Source organism: Manis javanica, chromosome 10 (assembly GCF_040802235.1).
Source record: "Manis javanica isolate MJ-LG chromosome 10, MJ_LKY, whole genome shotgun sequence".
NCBI classification, from domain to species: Eukaryota; Metazoa; Chordata; class Mammalia; order Pholidota; family Manidae; genus Manis; species Manis javanica.
The window spans coordinates 86163480-86181132 of NC_133165.1; the positions used below are offsets into that span (position 1 = coordinate 86163480).

A 17653-nucleotide genomic window follows, 5' to 3' on the forward strand; every position below is an offset into this window, starting at 1 on the left:
CCTAACTTCCTATTCATCCTTCTGATCTCAGCTTAAACAGCAATTCCCTCAGAAAGCCTCCCCTAATTTAACTCTGCTACCTACCCCATTACTACTACTATTTTAATTGCACCTTATACTTTCCTCAGTAACATTGATCACGACTATAATTATGTCTATTTATAATTATTTATATCTTACAGATACAGCTGTATCTGTACTGCCTGGTCCACAGAGGTACTCAGTAAATATTAGCTGAATAAACAAAAGAAAAAAATCAGTTTGAAGAGGCTTCCGTTGGAAAGAACACCACCGGGAAGTTCAATAGCCAGTAAGTGAGAAGGTACAATATTTTCCCAAGAGTCCTGGAAATGCCAACATACGAAAAGGTTATTTATTATTGATCCAGTATTTATGCCTTGTCTTTCCATTTAAAAATACACCTTCTCTGTTTCACATATATGCCCTATTCTCTACAACTGACTTTTCTTCTGTCCTGGATTAAGAACAAAATTCAAAAGTGTATTTGAGGCTAAATGCAAGTCAATGGTTCAAACTTGAACCTGCAGGTGGATTTCTTAACTGTACAGGGAGAGATCAGTTACAGAAGACACAGAAAGATATGGTTGTGGGTTCATGATATTTGGGTCAAAATGGAATCTCTGTGTGACTCTCCTGGGCATGTCCAGACATTAGGCCATCCACAGGACATGTCAAAAAGCACAGAGCACTCCTAGGGTGCCAATGCACCAGGATGGACAGGAAGTAGACACAGCCTTGACACACAGGCCTGAAGAGGGATCTCATCTCTGATCCACTTCTGAAGGCAAGAATATCAGATAGAAATTACAGGGAAATCCTAATTCTAACTAAGTGTGGCCGGGTAGATAATTACTAACTGTGTGACCTGAGCAATAGAGTCAATAGGAGTTGAGTCTCTTTTTCTCAGAATCTCAGTTTTTCCTTCCCCTTTAAAATGGGGATAATTATAATTGCACACCATAGGGCTATCGTGAAGGTGAAGCATGATTCACACAAACACTTAAGTTGCTCAGGAATACAACAATCTTCCAGTATATTTGGCTGGTTTGAGATGAGTCTACATTGGGTTAATAATCCAATTCTAGGATCCTAAAACTACACAGTTCTGTTTTTAAAGTCAAAGGGTGATTTAAAAAAAAAACAGTTGAATACATCACTGGAGAATGATTGTCAAGTTTCTTTTTCTTGACTTCTTTACAAAGAGCTTATATAGCTACTGCTCTTGAATAATTCAATCACCTATCTGAATGCTGGATGACCATTCAAGGCTCCTTCTATTTTTTATTTTTAAATGAATTGAGAAACAAGCTGAAGCTGTCATGTGTATTAGTAACAAGAGTATAATACTACAAAATAGCCATATCAACGCATTTGTGCTATATAAACAAATATATTTTGTAAAAAACATAAAATTTTTGCAGGCGTCTAATCTGATATTCCCAGTAATACTCTAGGCAGTTCCAAGCCCATTTAACAGGAAATTCCAGGCCATGTGTTCAAACTATCCCCTTCCCCATAAGGGTGGGCTCCCCCCTTGTTTGGAGAAAGTGACCTACCCTTGTTCCTTATAGACTTCAGGGTAGATATCTGACCTAAATCCACTTCCTTTCCTCCGGTAATATGGAATGGAGTAAGAGACAGTCCAATAGTCTTTTGAGTCTGGCGCCTTAGACCACTCAGCCATCCTGACACCCCCAATAGTCTTTTCATGTGGTGGGTACTAATACATAAATTTGGGAGCTAAGTGATAGCTTATTATATCAGGATATACCTGAGAATTAATGGCAGTTAGTATGCTAAGAGATAGGAAAAGGAAATAGACACATGGAGAGAAGAAAGGTGAAACAAAGTACTGGTATCTGGGACTTCTGGCTCTGTATTCTGGTTTCACTGGCTTCCAGAAGCCCTAAAGCATTTTGCCCCTTAGATTCCCTGAAGTACTCCTGTATCCTTTCACTTGCAACCAAAGATGCTCAACTAATCCACCGACCAACATGCAACTCATCAATTTCCTGGGGATGGCCCTAAATGCTCACTGTCGGCTGCTTAAACATCTCTTCTCCATAAGCAAATGTCACTGCTGAAGAAATCTGTTAAAATGGGTCCAGAAAGCTAAAAAAATTCTTTGAGTGTTTTGCTTTGAAGTCTGAGGCTTAGATCAACAACTTGGTGAGAGTTCTTACAGTTTTCAAGAAATTTAAGGTAGAAGCTTAAGTTGGAAATGGTATTCAGATGCTAATACTTCACAGGGGCTCAGAGAAACAAATCTTAATTAAGCAAGAAAAACCATTAAATAACACTGCAATATTTACTCTCCAAGATTCTCATCCAGGTCACTAGGAGCAAATTAGAGGAAGGCGCAGGAAGAAGAAAGGTGATGTGGCTTTATGTTTGCAAGTGAAGGTAGCACACAATCACACAGCAATGTTAAGTGCCAACAGTCACTGGATTACGCATTGGCTTCAGCCAAGACTCTCCTTCCTTCTATTGAGTTGTTAATTTCGAATGACCCAGATTTGCAGACATAAATACCAGTTTGTGGAGATGACACCATCCATGTGTTTCTTTCTTTTTATCCCCCTAGTTTTATTGAGAAATAATTGACATACGTCACTGTATAAATTTAAGGCACACAGCTTGATGGCTTGATTTACATATACTGTGAAATGATCACCACAGTAGGTTCAGCTCACATCTATTGTCTCATAGAGATATAATAAAAAGAAAAGAAAAACAAAAGGGAAAAAAAGTTTTCTTTGTGATGAGAACTCTCTGGATTTTTCTCTTAACAACTTGCCTATGTACCATACAGCAGTGTCAGCTGTAGTCATCATGTTGTACATTCCTAGGACTCATTTATCTTATAACTAGAAATTCATTTTTTGATCACCTTCCTCCAATTCCTCTTCCCTCACCACGTGACTCTGGTAACTACAAGTCTGATTGTGGTATATGTATGTACACACACACACACCACAACTTCTTTATCCATTCATCCATTGGTGGACACATTGGCTGTTTTCATGTTTCAGCTATTGTGAATAATGCTGCTATGAATACGTGGGTGCAGGTAGTTTTTCGAGTTAGTGTTTTTTGTTTTCTTTGGATAAATACTCAAAAGTGGACTTGCTGGATCAGAAGGGAGTTCTGTTTTAAATTTTTTGAGGATCCTGCATATTGTTTTCCATAGTAGCTGTACCAATTTACAATCCCACCATCAGTGCACAAGAGTTCCCTTTTCTCTACATTCTCACCAGTGTTTGTTACCATCTTTTTGATGATGGCCATTTTAATAGGCGTGAGATAATATTTCATTGGTTTTAATTTGCATTTCCCTGAAGAGTAGTGATGTTGCATCTTTTCATGTACCTGCTGGCCTTTTTGTATAATGGAATCCTTAAGCTCAAGCTCTACAGTCTTGCCAGCAGTGGCTGCCAGGTACTAGTAAACGCAGCCAGTGAAAGTGCTTCCTGCCACCACCAACACAGGGCCGCAAAGGTTATGAAGTTGCTGGTAGAATTCCTGACCTGATGTGTACGACAAGGATGGAGAATGCCACTGTTCCGGCTGTGAGGAGAAGCTGTCCTTCTTCTATTGACTCACAACACTATATACTAGAACAAGCAAGGTACTGACTAAAAACTGATTATCCAAAACAGAGCAGAATGCTCCTTCAAACCACTCCTACACAACAGAGTGTGCAACAGAAGCCCTGTGGGGGCAAATTGGACAACGAGAACTCTTGGAAAAGGCTAACATTAACTAGCATTGGGATGTATCTGAGCAGAAGCAGTTAATAAATTTACTACAGATCAAGAAAAGACAGCTGGAGTCAGTGTACAGAAAGGTGAGCTACCAGAAAGGAAGTGGACATTTAAGGAATGCTGAGAAGCAGGTGAGGCCACTGTCACAGAATTCTACTCCACTCTATGTTCAAAGGCACCTCTGAACCTTCTGTCCCCCTTTATGATGGCCAGAAATCCCTTAAACAAATGAACAAAGCCTGCTTATGTGTTAAGTCCAGAGAAATCAGCCATGAATACTGGGATCAAAATCTACCACCATGGTGACGCTAGATTATAAATAAAAAGTCAATTTATATTTCCTAGTTTGTGGCTCAGGTTGAGAAATCTCACTGGTTTGAAGCGATGTGAGCTAATTCTCTTACAAAATTAACACTGGACCAGGCTTCAGGAGCAGTAACAAACAGTTCTCACCCCACGGGAAAGAACAGGTCCCCAGTTCTCCAAGTCTGGCTTGGTCCAGACAAGTCCTGGGGTAAAGTCATGCCGGGTCAGCTTTTCCTTCTGCAGACTCCATCCACACAATGATAGTTCTTGAAGATTCTTCAGATCAAGAGTAATTTGGGAGAGATTTGTGGGCCATAGATTTATTTACTCAGGACAGATTCATACCACAAAGTCTGACCAAAAGTAACTAGCTCTCAAAGGTCGATCAGTGGGCTCCTGGGAGCCTCCAGTGTTTTCCCACTTGGGACTACTGTTTTAAACTCAGCTGTCTTTTCTGAGAAGCAATGTGGAAAAAGAAGAAATAAAAGCAACTGGATTAACAACTACAATATTTTAAAAGAAACGAGTCTGAATATAGTCTAAAAACACTTCCTATACCCCTTCACTATGCAGCAAAAAGTGCCATATTCATAATGCATACATTTAAAAACAATGCTTTCTTTGTGAATGCTGGAGTGGGAAGGAGATGGGCTTGGGACTTTCCCTGCTTCTTATCTGACTCCACAGGTAAAGAGAGAAAGTAAGAGAAATGAAAGCAGAGAAATAAAAAAATCCAAAAGCAAAATAACTGAGGAATCACAACTCTAAAGAGAGTAAAATGATATCTAATCAGTGTTGACGAATAAATGAAAAGTATTGTTTTGGGGGCGAATATCTAACAGATGATGATGGAGATGTAAAGCAACTGGCAAGTGAGCACCTCTCAACTCATTTTATTTACGCTATTAAGTGCCAGTCTTAAGGAAAACTGAGACTCCTGCTTTGAGACTCCCACATTACCTTCAGGCGTGCTAGTCCTATGGCACAGGGGCAAAGTGTGCAGAAGATGACACTTCTGACAAAGTCACTTGGAAATTCATTTTTGTACCCAGACTCCAGATAAGTACAAACTGAAAACAAAGTTTTAAGGCATATGAATTTCTACACAGAATGCTTCAGTGTCAAGTTGAATCTGGTAAATTCCAGACTAAAGAAAATGTAGAAAGGGTCTCTTTCTATTACTGACCCTTTTAGCACAGAGTCTGTATGCATTGTTAAGTCAAGACATCTGAAGCAAAAGGGAAACGGAATGATATGCATCTAGGTATTGAGTTAGCAAATAAAAAGGGTCAGAATGTGGCTCTGGTCTTTTCTAAGCTCCAAGAAGGCTCTAAATCAAAGCATTCCTCATACAGAAGCCTGAAGCCTGATGCACGTAGGATCCAATTTTCTGAGAGTCCTGGCAGCCCTGATACATTCAGAGTATCTCCCAAAGATGCCAAAAGGGAGGGCAGCACGAGCCCGGGAGGGCCGGGTGAGTGCTCGAGGCCAAGGGGAGCTCTTTCGAAGGAGCCGAGAGCTTGGTGAGATCTTGCAGGCTCCACGTCGATTTTTTGGTTGCTCTCATTTCTGATCTACGCAGCTCTGGCAAAAGTCCAGAATCAAAGTAAGAAAAGGAGAAGGCAAGGAGAGCAATAGTCCCACTCCAGTGACCCTTCGGAAAACTTGATATGCAAAGTATGTATATGTTAGTTACTAACAGAGAACGATGGCCCACTCTACAACAGTGGAGTCCAAATCACTCAGATTTCCAATCAAGAGATGGCCCAGGTCTCCTGACTCATACACTGGTGCTCCCACCTTAGAAGGTGACCTGGATAACAGGCAGGTAGGAACAGGACAACAGCCCTCTGTAAGCAGAATGGAGAGCAAAAGGACTTGGGATTGAAAATCATGCTTTAATTCAAGTACCAATTATGTCACTTACTGATAGTGACCTATTATTTGCTTATCTCTTAAAGTTTTCTATCCCAGTTTACCTCTCAAAGCCAGCTCATTTGGGGATGCTTCTAGAAATAGGAATCCAGGAATCTATTTCAAACTGTGAAGCTGATGTCTAAATCTTGATACAAACCCTTTCTTTGGCTTTAGGTTTCTTCTTTATAATAATACTTGCAATTACTAAAATCATTTTTGGAGCACTACTATAGGCCTGATACTGTATTTATAAATACATAGTTTAACAGTTTATATAAGTATAAGCCATATATAGTACTGGAGTATTAAGGATAAATATTAGTGACATCAGTCAAGAGTTATCTTGCAGAAATGCTGTGGTCAGAAGGTAACCATAGAGCAGAGACAGAAGCTAAGAGCTAGACCAGAGAGAGCATCTGTTGCCCTAGTTAGTGAACAGAACGCAGCTTTCCAATTTAATTATGGAAGAGAAGTTCTGAGATCACAAGAACATAAAGAGACAGATGCCTTGTGGAGTACGCTGGGGGAAGTGAGCAGAAAACATGGGATCGTGTTTAAAAGAGGCCAGAAGAGGAAAGACACCAAAGGAAAAATGAAAGTAAAGATTTGGTGCTCCAGATGCCTTAACAAATAAGACAAGGCCTGCCTGTGGGTTAGGCCCCCGTCCAAGCTGCATGAGCTGCCTGGAGAATGAGCTGGGTTTTCTGTCAAACAGATTTTAAAATGGCTTTGGAACTAAATCTTGATAAGTCAGGGTGGTTATAGTTTTTGCCAGGAAGAATATTCTCCAATTGACACCCAGCCTCTCATTAATGAAGAGAAAGCTACCATTGCTAAAAATAGAGGACTTCATTTTAGTAGGGCCCTAATTTACTGGTCCACTTATGGCCAAATCTGTAGATGAGAAACTGAAGTTTACCTTCCTTAAGATACTCAGTAAGCCACATTCCAAGTCTGCCCTCTCCAGGATTCTACCTCTGTGCTCTGTATCTGATGTTTATATAATGTTGAAAAAGAGAAATGAGGAATATTTCTGAGTCAGCCACAAGGAGAACAGCCACATGATGTCAGGAATAGGATGCTCCTGTTCTTCATGTCCCTATTTCTACAAAACTGCACTGAAAAGCCTGGTCTCTCTGGAGTCTTCCCTGAAAAGGCCTGAATAAAAACGAGTCCAATAAGCAACAATATAGTCTTGACTTCTGCCATGTTTCTGCTAACACTGTATCATAGACGTGCAAGACTAACTAAAATATCTTTCCTTCCAGATTTTAAGACTGGTCTTTAGAAAAATAGGTATTGCCCAGCAGCAAGGACTCAAGTTAAATTAAGGGAGCTTAACCTAGGGTCCATAGAAGGGCTTCAGGGGTATCTGTGAACTTTCATCTGATTCTCAAAGGGATCCAAAACCTTCAAAAGGTTAAGAACCACTGGACTAGTTCAACCAGAACAAAAAAGAAAAAGGCAAAAATAAAGAGACTGTCAATCAACTACCTCCAACCACCCACTGATTCCTCTTTTTTCCTCACGTTCTGTATTTTGTTTGCCCATACATTTCGATGTATCTTACCTTACCTTTGATTTTTTTTTAACAGCACCTGCATAAGCTTTCACTGGAATTTATGTTTGAGAATGGTCTCTGAATATATGTGTATTAGATGTCTACTGGTTGTTATTCCAGTGAAGCAGACAGCAATAGTATGTGATAGACAATGATTTTAAAGTTCAGTTCACTAACTCCAAGGCTCTTAAATTTGTCTATAATGCTGGATTAGTTAACTGGGTAGTTCTCTTCTGTGATTAAATAATGCCATTAACACAGTAACAATAGAAGTACAACTCTTGGAATATCACCCCATCAGCAAACCATGCGATAGGAGGCCTACAAATCACAAGCAATGGAATGATGGTGAATGTTAAAATTACTGTAATTCCATGGGGCCAGGAAGCAAATGATTGACATCCAGAGACAGCTAGCTCTGTGACGATTTTTTCAGGATCCAAGTGATTCTTAAGCACGTGCTTTTTCAAAGCATGGATGGAATGGGGGCTGCATGCCTGGCAAGCATTGTGAGAGAAACTGTGTAAGGACCAAAAGGCCACTCCAGAGAATGCCTCCCAGGAAAAACATGCGGAAATGCAAGGCCATATCAACGATGCCAGTGCCACTTTAGAATGTGGTGGACAAATGAATGGAGGAGAAAGAGGAGATGAGGCAAAGTCAGTCTCATGTTTAAATTTTCTCACCTGGAATTACAGAGATAGTTTTCAAAGCTCGGAGAACCCTGAATGTTCTCAGCGCTGAGACATTGCCCAGGTCCACAAACTCTGTCACATATCTGTAGTAAGGGAGGCCACACACAGACACAAATGACAAACACAGACACAAGCACAAACACCAAAGGAAAAAAACAAAACCACAACAAAACAAAAAGTACAATACGTCACGTCAGGGCCCTAACCCAACACCTAACACCAACCCCGGGCCATCTTACCTGGGATTACCGAAATAGTTTTCAAAGCCCTCAGTACCCTGAAAGTGCGTAGAGCTGAAACATTGCCTAGGTTTACAAACTCTGTTATATACCTGCAGAATCAAACCAAAGTTAACTTGTAATGGTACCACTGGGCGAGGGGTTGAGACTGGGGGGAAGAAAGGGTCTTACACACAATCTATGATTTCATTTTTTCCTTGAAAAAGAAAGTCTTCAAAATATAAACATTTAAGGAAACACATTTTTTTTTTCATTTGGGCAAGGAAAATTCAAAGGTATATTTGAAGGAACTGATACACCAGGAGGTTCCTGGGGCTTATTCTTAATTAGCATCATTATGTGCAGATCCCAGTCAGAATGACTACAACCAGTCCACTCACTTTTTTAGTAAATAGGAAGGCCAGGAGGTATCAAAGGCGTATGTCCCCAAGTTTTGTGAATAATTTCTTAGGAAAAGGAGGCAAATTTCTCCAGCAGGAGCCCCATGAGGACAAATCTACATTAAAATAGTCCCCTAGTTGATAATGGCAAGAAATGCCGAATCCTGTATCATTCAAAGAGCTGTATGCACATCTTTGCAGTCATGCCTATAGACTGGAGCTTTAGACCGTGACACACAAAAGCAGGGCTCAGAAAAATCCAGATCATGGAATCAGAGCAAATACTGTGTCAAGTCCCATCTAATCACCAGCTCTGTGCCTAGCAAGGACGCAAATTTTAAATGAACACCAGTGTGTATTCATAATGCTGGAAAGCTAGAAATTGCCCCAATATAACAAAAAGTGGAAGTTCCAGTTTCAAATATCCAATGCGTATCATTCTTTCACATTTTACAGTTAAATACATCTCTCTCTGATGCTCAGACCCATACATTTACAAATGCTCTCAGTCTCTTATACATCTGCATGCACAACACCATCTCTACAACACCCTTACCCCTTACCAACCTGAGCGTGTTCCCAATCTGAGAAGAAAAATAATGAAGTCTGCTGTAACTCTTCTACCATTGGCTAAGCTTCCCAATGAGATATAGTTTCACTGTTTAAACACAAATTACCAAGAGAAGCTAGCATATCAGTGTGGAGTTACACCATTCTCTAGCAATAGTATGAAGTTCTGGCCAGTAATTCTTTAGGAAATGACCAGTTTGGATACCCTGAAAATGTGCTCTGCAGTCTGCAACATCTGGCCAGCCTCCTGAAATTACATGTGATATACCAAGGAAATTGATTTCTGTTTAAGGTTTACACCTAAAAAATTTCAAGTCTTCACCAAGACCGTTAGTGATAAATGTGCAAACATTGGTTAGTGTTGTAAGGGGGAAAAAATACTAGGGACTGTCAATGGGAAATCACTTCTTACTTTCTCTCCCAGCTATAAAGTGCCTGCTTACTTTCTCCCATATAAACACACTGTCATTGCCTGAATCACAAGAGACCCTTCCAAGTAAGACTCATTGGGATAAGAGCACACGGCCTTCCATGGTTATCCATTAATTCTTCATACATCTCTGCCCACAAACTCACACTTACAAACACTGTCATACAAATACACCCAAAAGTACAACCACACACAATCACACCCAGAACACCAACAAAGCAAGCAGAGAACTTACGCCATCATGATGACACTGAAATCTAACCAGTTCCATGGATCCCGTAAAAAAGTAAAGCCATCTATGCAGAAACCTCTTGCGATGATTTTCACTAGTGATTCGAATGTATAAATCCCTGTGAACGTGTACCTGTCAAAGAGATGGACAGCTTGAGGTAATTTCTAGATAGACGGAAACATTAAATGAATCTTTTAAGATAACACTTGCCTGACGTCTGGCTTCAACTAACAGAGACAAAACAGAAAGGGTACAGCCAGCGCAGCAGAAAGGAAGTGAGGAAGAGAAAGGCATGCTTTGAATTAAATGTACAAACCAAGAACTCTGGAATGTGGTACCCGGTCTTGATGGGTATTACAAAGAATTAACCATACTGCCATCTAGTATATGATACTTTTGAGTCACAGGAGGCCTTCCCAGAGCTATTTATGACTCTAAACGAGTCAAAAAGAAAGGGAAACCTAATGTTGGAGAAGACGGCAGCGTCGTCAGGACCTGAGGGTACAAGATGGTGACGGGCAGCAAGCCAGAGGCAGGGGGCACACCAGAGGGTGGAGGTGAAAGAGCGGAACTCCCAGAGTATGCTTCCTCTTTTAAGAACCGACGTCTAAGGAGACCTCCTAAATTCCACACCGATCCTCACCCCTCTCTGTGAAACACAGTAGGCAATAACGACTCATTTTTTACCCCCATGGATAAACTGTTCAAAGCAAGATTCAGCAACTAAAAATCTTCAAAACAAGCAAGCAGACACATAAACGAGCTACTTACTCCACATTCTTCGACCACTCAGGAGGGTTACTAAAAGTCATGAATACACAGTTGGTCAAAATAGTGCACATAATGATCATGCTAAATACTGTAGGAAAGAGTCAAGGGAGAATATACAAACTCAGGCCTGTTTTTCCCTCAGAAAGCAAACGTATTTCACATTGGGTAGCATGAGAATTAAATTGGTAACCTGAGCGCAAATGAAGCACAGAGGAGGAAAGGCGAGGTGATAATGGGAACTGCTCGCCACTGCTGCCACTGCTGCCACTGCAGGGTCCACACCTCCGCAGGGAACGAACTGCGGGTGGACAGGGCTGGTTGGCCGCTCTCTTTTTTCCGAAAGGGCTGTCACTGTTCTACTCCTTCTGGATAAGACACTTTCCCCTCCTATCACTGTTATCTCAACTATGGAATAAACCTCTAAAACACCTTTGTGCACAGAAGCCAGAGATCTACCAGTCTACCAGCTGCCCAGTCATCAGGTGAGATGATCAGTGAAATCCAATTTATATTATCCAGCCTCACTTATTGTTAATGATCTCACATAACTAGTTCTTTGAAAATCTACACATGATTAATGGTTCACTTTTTTCATTTTTCCCCCTAGTCTTCCAAACAGTCCTTAGAGAGCAAGGCAATAGCCAGTAAATGCAGAATTTGTCCGGTTTGGGAAACCAGCTGTGTCTTGCTGAGTAAGGATTCCGAGGACATCTGACCCACTGCTCATAAGGATTAAGTAAGAGGCGAATTCACCTGACCGTTCTGGAAGTGCCCAGGAATGTTTATGGATGCAAACCATTTTGTTGCCACTTCAGTTCCATCCGGGATCTTTCTCAGTGCTTTTCTGTTCTCGTCTACTGGTAAAAATTAAACTGCTTTAGGTCAACAGGAGTTCCTCAAACTTAACCTGTCACTTTAACAAGCACAGAAGCTGTATCTCATTTGCTAACTCACTCTCTCTTGCTAATGGCATTCACCATCTTCTTTCTACTTGTGGAGTCTTAAAAAGAAAAAATACTTCTTATAGCTGCATTTTTCTTCATTGCAGCTGGATTTTTCTTCAGGGACATTCTTGTTAGAAGAGAAAAAAAAACACCACTTCTGATCTGACCAAAGAGAAGTCTATTGTGAATTATTTATTTCTTTGTAAGCCTTCAGATTTCAGAACCAGGTTGCTCAATTCTTAAGAGTTAATAAAATGTGGCAAAACCTTTGCAAACCAATTTACCAAGTGGAAATTGCTGGTTTCCTCATCTTACTTGGAAGATACAAATATCCTTTGAAGCATGAGACTAAATACTGTCAAATTAAATACCAGCCATGAAAGTTTAAAGTCACTACGTAAAGTTGCTAAACCCATCACATAATTTTATGTCCGTCATATGCTCTCCTATATTAATAAGATATAAAAGTCAGGCCATCTGAATAAATTGGCATTTTCTGTTTAAGGGGAGTAAAAATACCAGAAAAGATTCACTGCAATCCTGCAGTCTAGACCTAAACCTCTGTACGGAGGCCATTTAATCTGAGAAACTATTTCAGATACTTTCTAAGCTCACTGCTCAAGAGACAAAAATATTCAAGACAGATCTCTAAAGCATTTGTTCAACTATTTGTAACTCAAGAAATAGCTTTCAAAAAATTCTAATATTGGACTTTAGTATGCTAAAGAACTAAGTAATTTGCCTCAGGATGACATTACTAAAGTCTGAGCACTTTAAAAAGTAAGACTTCAGTAAAAGATTACCATCTTCATTTGTCTCTCTTAATGATACCAACAAAACTCCAGACTCCCATGATATTATCCTAAGGAAAAAGAATTTGCTGAAGCTCAGCTCAGGATTTGGCAGAAATTCACCCTTAAACTTTTGACTAGTGGGGTAGTCAACTACACTATTGATAAAATACTTGATATGCAATTCAGTTGTTAAAATTCAGAAACAGACACCAGTGACCACATAATTATTGCACTCAATTTACAGAAAAGGATATGAATGTATCAAAATTTTAATAGCTATTCTTCTTATCAGGTTAAAAGGACTTAAAATGTACAAGGCAGGCGTGGCACTAAATCTGAAGAGAGTTTTCCCTCTGTTTAATACTACAAAGGTCTGTAGAGAAAGAAAAAGAGAAATGATTAGAGCATGGGAATTAATCATCATACAAAACAACATTCTTCTAGGCAAGAAACAAACACAAATGTACTTACAATTTTTACTCCTCAATTTGGCTTCTTAGGCAAGAAACCTTAAGGCAAAAGATCTCTTTTTCCCTCCCCTCCCTCCCCACTGCCCTACTCCAGATTATATTACACGTAGCGGGCACTCTCAGCAGTTTTACAGATAAAGCTGTTTCTTTCGGAAACAAGCCATTTGAATTACACCTAAGATACTGAAGTACAAGATAAGATACTGAAGTACATTCATTTGCAATTAATTCACTCAACAGATGTTTACTGAATGCCTACTAGGTGCCAGGCAATGTTTTAGGTGCTTGGAAACATCAGTGAACAAGGCTACCCTGGTTGGAGGAGTGTATATTCTAATGGAGAAGACAGACAACAAATAAAAAAACATAGTGAATAAAGCAAATTATATAGGATGTGATAAGTGCTCTGGAAAAAGGAGGAAGATCAGGGAAAGGGAGACCTAGAGTGCTGAGGTTAGGGGATCCGTGAGGGGAGAGTTCCAGTTTTAAAAGAGGTGGTCAGGGTAAGCCTGCTGTGAAGAGAGATCTGAGCAGACTGGAAGTCAGTGAGAGTTCTTCATTCCACCATTAAGACACCAAGTCTACTCTATCTGGCTTTTAAAAGCCTCTATTATCAGCATTGCCAAAATCATTCAACCCTATTTCCCAGCATGATTCTTCCTGTCTTGCCAAGTTAGTACATGTTATAGTAATTCATAACTTTGGCCTTTGCTCTCATTACACCTCCTACCCAGAATGCCTTTTCTTGTCTCATGAGCTCAATTCAATTAAAATATTTTTGAGCATCTGTTTAGTGCCAAGCACTTGGGATACAAGTGCTAAGCTCTTGGGATACAAAATTGAGTAAAACTGCACTTTTAGGCAAGACATACTATGTGAACCAGTAATTATGGTGCAGGGTAAATACAAAGTTCAACAACAAAACTACGTGTCATATCTGAGAAGCAGCAGGAGGGGTTGTGGTGAATGGAAGGGTGAAGAGTGAGCTGGGGGGTGTTCACAAGGGAAAGTAACTAATATTTGGAAGGATTTTAAAGTATAAACAGAGATTATGAGTCATTAGTTGGGCATATAAAGGGGGTAATGTTGGTGGGGACAGGGAGTAGCATAAAATATGCAAAAGCACAGTGGCATATAATTGCAGATTTTTTTCAAGGAATTGACAAGTAATTCAGTATTGATGGAAGATAAAACAGAGGAGGGGGAGCAGCAGACTGTGAAGCTGGAGAGAGATGCAGGGACCTACCAAACTGAGTTTCTAAGGAGACAAGGCTGTGGTAAGGACGTAACAACCCTAGCATCTCACTGTGCAGGTGAAAGAGCAAATGGTCAAATGCTAGCCCTTTTAAGTAGGTGGTTGTTTTTTTTTTTAATTTAAAGCAATACACATGCATAATTATATATATTAAAAGAAAGGAACAGAAGACCTAAGCTCCACCTTATTACCCAAAGATAACCTTTGCTGCTTGTATACCTTTTCAGAACTTTTTTGTGCAAATACAAGCACACAGATACAGCCTTAAAAAGACTCCCTCTCTCTCTCTGTCAAACGGGATTGTACTATAAATACACTTCGGCAACTTGCATTAAAAAAATGAACCCCCACAAAGAAAATCCCAGGACCATATGGCTTCACTTATAAACTCTATCAAATGTGAAAAGAAGAATTAGTATCAATCCTTCATGAATCTCTTCCAAAATATAGAAGAAAAGGGCATGCATAGTAGCCAACTCATTCTGAAAGGCCAGTATTACCTTGATACAAAATCAGACAAACACATCACAAGAAAAGAAAACTACAGAGTGATATCCCTTACAAATACAGACACAAAAACCTCAACAAAATACCAGCAGACTGATTTCAGCAGCATATGAAAAGGATTATACACTAAGACGAAGTGGGATTTGTCCCAGCAGATAAAGATGGTTTAACATATGAAAATAAATCAATGTAATACAACATATTAATAAAATAAAGGATGATAATCACATGATAATCTCAAGAGATGCAGAAAAAGCATTTGACAAAATCCAGCACACTTTCATAATAAAAACACTCACCAGACTAGAAATAGAAGATAACTTCCGTAATCTGTTATAGGAAAGGCATCTACGAAAAATTCACAGCTAATACCATACTTAATGATAAAAAGATCAGGAACAAGACAAAGGTCTACCCTCACCACTTCTTTTTTTTTCCTAATTGTTTTTTATATTGCAAGATATACAATAAAATGCAAAAATCTTAGTGTACAGCTTGATGAATTTTGACATGTATACACTCATATAACCATTGCCCAGATCAAGACATCAAACATAATCACAAATTTCCTCCCCTTTCATCTATTTCAACCATTCCTCCACCCCCTTTCCCTATGGCAACCACCACTCTGTTCTCTGTGTTAATGAGGCTGCGTCTGTTGTTTATTCATTTGTTCTTTAAATTCCATATATAAGTGAAATCATATGGTATTTGTCTTTGTCTTAGTTCACTTGGCATAATACCCTCTAGGTCCATCCATGTTGCCATAAATGGCAAGATTTCATTCTTTTCTTATGGCTGAGTAGTACTGCATTGTATATATATATACCACATCTTCTTTATACATCCATTTATTGATAGACATTTAGATTTTTCCATATTTTGGCTACTGTAAATAGTGCTGCAATAAACATAGGAGTAGATATATATTTTTGGATTAGTGATTTTGTTTTCATTGGGATTCCCAGAAGAGGAATTGCTGGGTGGTATAGTATTTCTATTTTTAGTTTTTTGAGAAACCTCCATACTGCTTTTCATAGTCACCAATTTACATTCCCACCAGCAGTGTAGGAGGGTTCTCTTTCCTCGCCAACACTTGTTATTTCTTGTCTTGTTGTATTAGCTATTCTAACTGGTGTGAGATGATATTTCATTGTGGTTTTGATTTACATTTCCCTCATGCTTAGTGATGCTGAGCATCTTTTCATGCCCCCGTTGGCCATCTGTATGTCTTCTTTGGAAAAATATCTGTTCAGGTCCTCTGTCCTTTTAATTGGATTATTTGGTTTATTTGGTGTTGAGTTGTATGAGTTCTTTATGTATTTTGAATATTAGCTCTTTATCAGATATATCATTTGCAAATACATTCTCCCATCAGCAGGTTGCCTTTTCATTTTGTTGGGTTTCTTAACTATGCAGAAGCTTTTTGGTTTGATGTAGTCCTACTTGTTCATTTTTGGTTTTGTTTTCCTTGCCTGGGGAGACATATCCAGAAAAAAATTAGTAAGGCTAATGTTTGAGTTTACTGTCTATGTTTTCTTCTAGCAGTTTTATGGTTTCAGGTCTTATATTTAGGTCTTCCAATCCATTTTTTTTTTTTTTTATGTATGGTATAAGACAGTGATCCAGTTTCATTCTTTTGCATGTAGCTGTTCAGTTTTCCCAACACCATCGACTGAAGACTGTCTTTCCCCCATTGTATAATCTTGCCTCCTCTGTCATATATTAGTTGACCACATAGGCATGAGTTTATTTCTGGGCTCTCTATTCTGTTCCACCAGTCTATGTATTTTTTCTTGCAATCTCACTACTTCTATTCAATATTGTACTGGATAGTCTAGAAAAGGCAATTGTGCAAGTAAAACTATTTCTATTTACAGATGAAATTATCTTGCATATGGAAAACCCTAAGGAATATATACACATGAAACTATGAGAGCTCATAAACAACTCAGATTTCAAGATACAAGATCAATATACAAAAATCAGCTATAAATCTATACACTAGCAATAAACAATCTGAAAGAAAAATTAAGAAAATAACTCCATTTACAAGAGCATCCAAAAGAAAATAAAATACCTAGGAATAAATTTAACAAAAGTACAAGACTTGTCCTACTTCTATAGCTTTTCTTCTTCCTTCCTAATTACAACCCTTTAGTAGAATTCGTGCCTCATATAGAAAATTACCGAGTATCATAATTCTTCCAAGTGGTAAAGACACCTCAAGACAAATGCTGGGCATAGAAGCCACAGGGCATAAATCTGCAAAGAAGTAAAAAGCTAACCTTTTCAAAGAATATTGCTTCTCTCTCACTTACCAACTTTACATTTCCCTGTATGGCCCCGGAAGATGACTGGTTAGCCAGAGACGGGTAAGATTCCTCAAGGGAGGAACAACCTAAGACAGGCACAGTCGCAGGGGGGCCATCAGGTGAGAAATTGGGGATCAACAGAGGTGAGGCTTAGAACCTCACCCCCCCCTGTTTTGAGAGAAATCTTCTGCATCCGTGGATGTTTTGTTGCCCTTGTCTAGCTTGGATTAATACTTAGTCTATAGGCACACACCTGATCATTTACATTTCCCCTCTTACAGCACTAAATTATGTTTTCTACCTTTATCTTGCATCTACCTACCACTTCAGCATTTTATTAAAATAATAATAATAATAATAATAAGGGAGAAATGTGGGATTCACATATAAATCAAGTATAAAAATCAAACGAATAATCATATCTGACTTGATTGTTTATAGTTCAGGATGCATGATCAAAACCGACAGTTTCAGTGATATGA

At 39.2% G+C, this 17653-nt stretch overlaps 1 protein-coding gene across 2 annotated transcripts in view; it reads right to left on the minus strand.

Annotated features, from left to right (window-relative positions):
* The window catches only part of SCN8A (sodium voltage-gated channel alpha subunit 8), a 194708-nt gene that overhangs the window by 71325 nt on the left and 105730 nt on the right, over positions 1–17653 (minus strand). The window contains exons 3-6 of one of the 2 annotated variants that reach the window (XM_073213498.1): positions 12878–12997; positions 10887–10975; positions 10119–10247; positions 8256–8347 (exon numbers count right to left, since the gene is read on the minus strand). The exons of the other annotated variant lie outside the window; for it this stretch is intronic. Coding sequence (XP_073069599.1) covers positions 8256–8347; positions 10119–10247; positions 10887–10975; positions 12878–12997 — 430 coding nt within the window. The remainder of the gene's footprint in view (positions 1–8255; positions 8348–10118; positions 10248–10886; positions 10976–12877; positions 12998–17653) is intronic. 2 annotated transcript variants of the gene reach the window in all.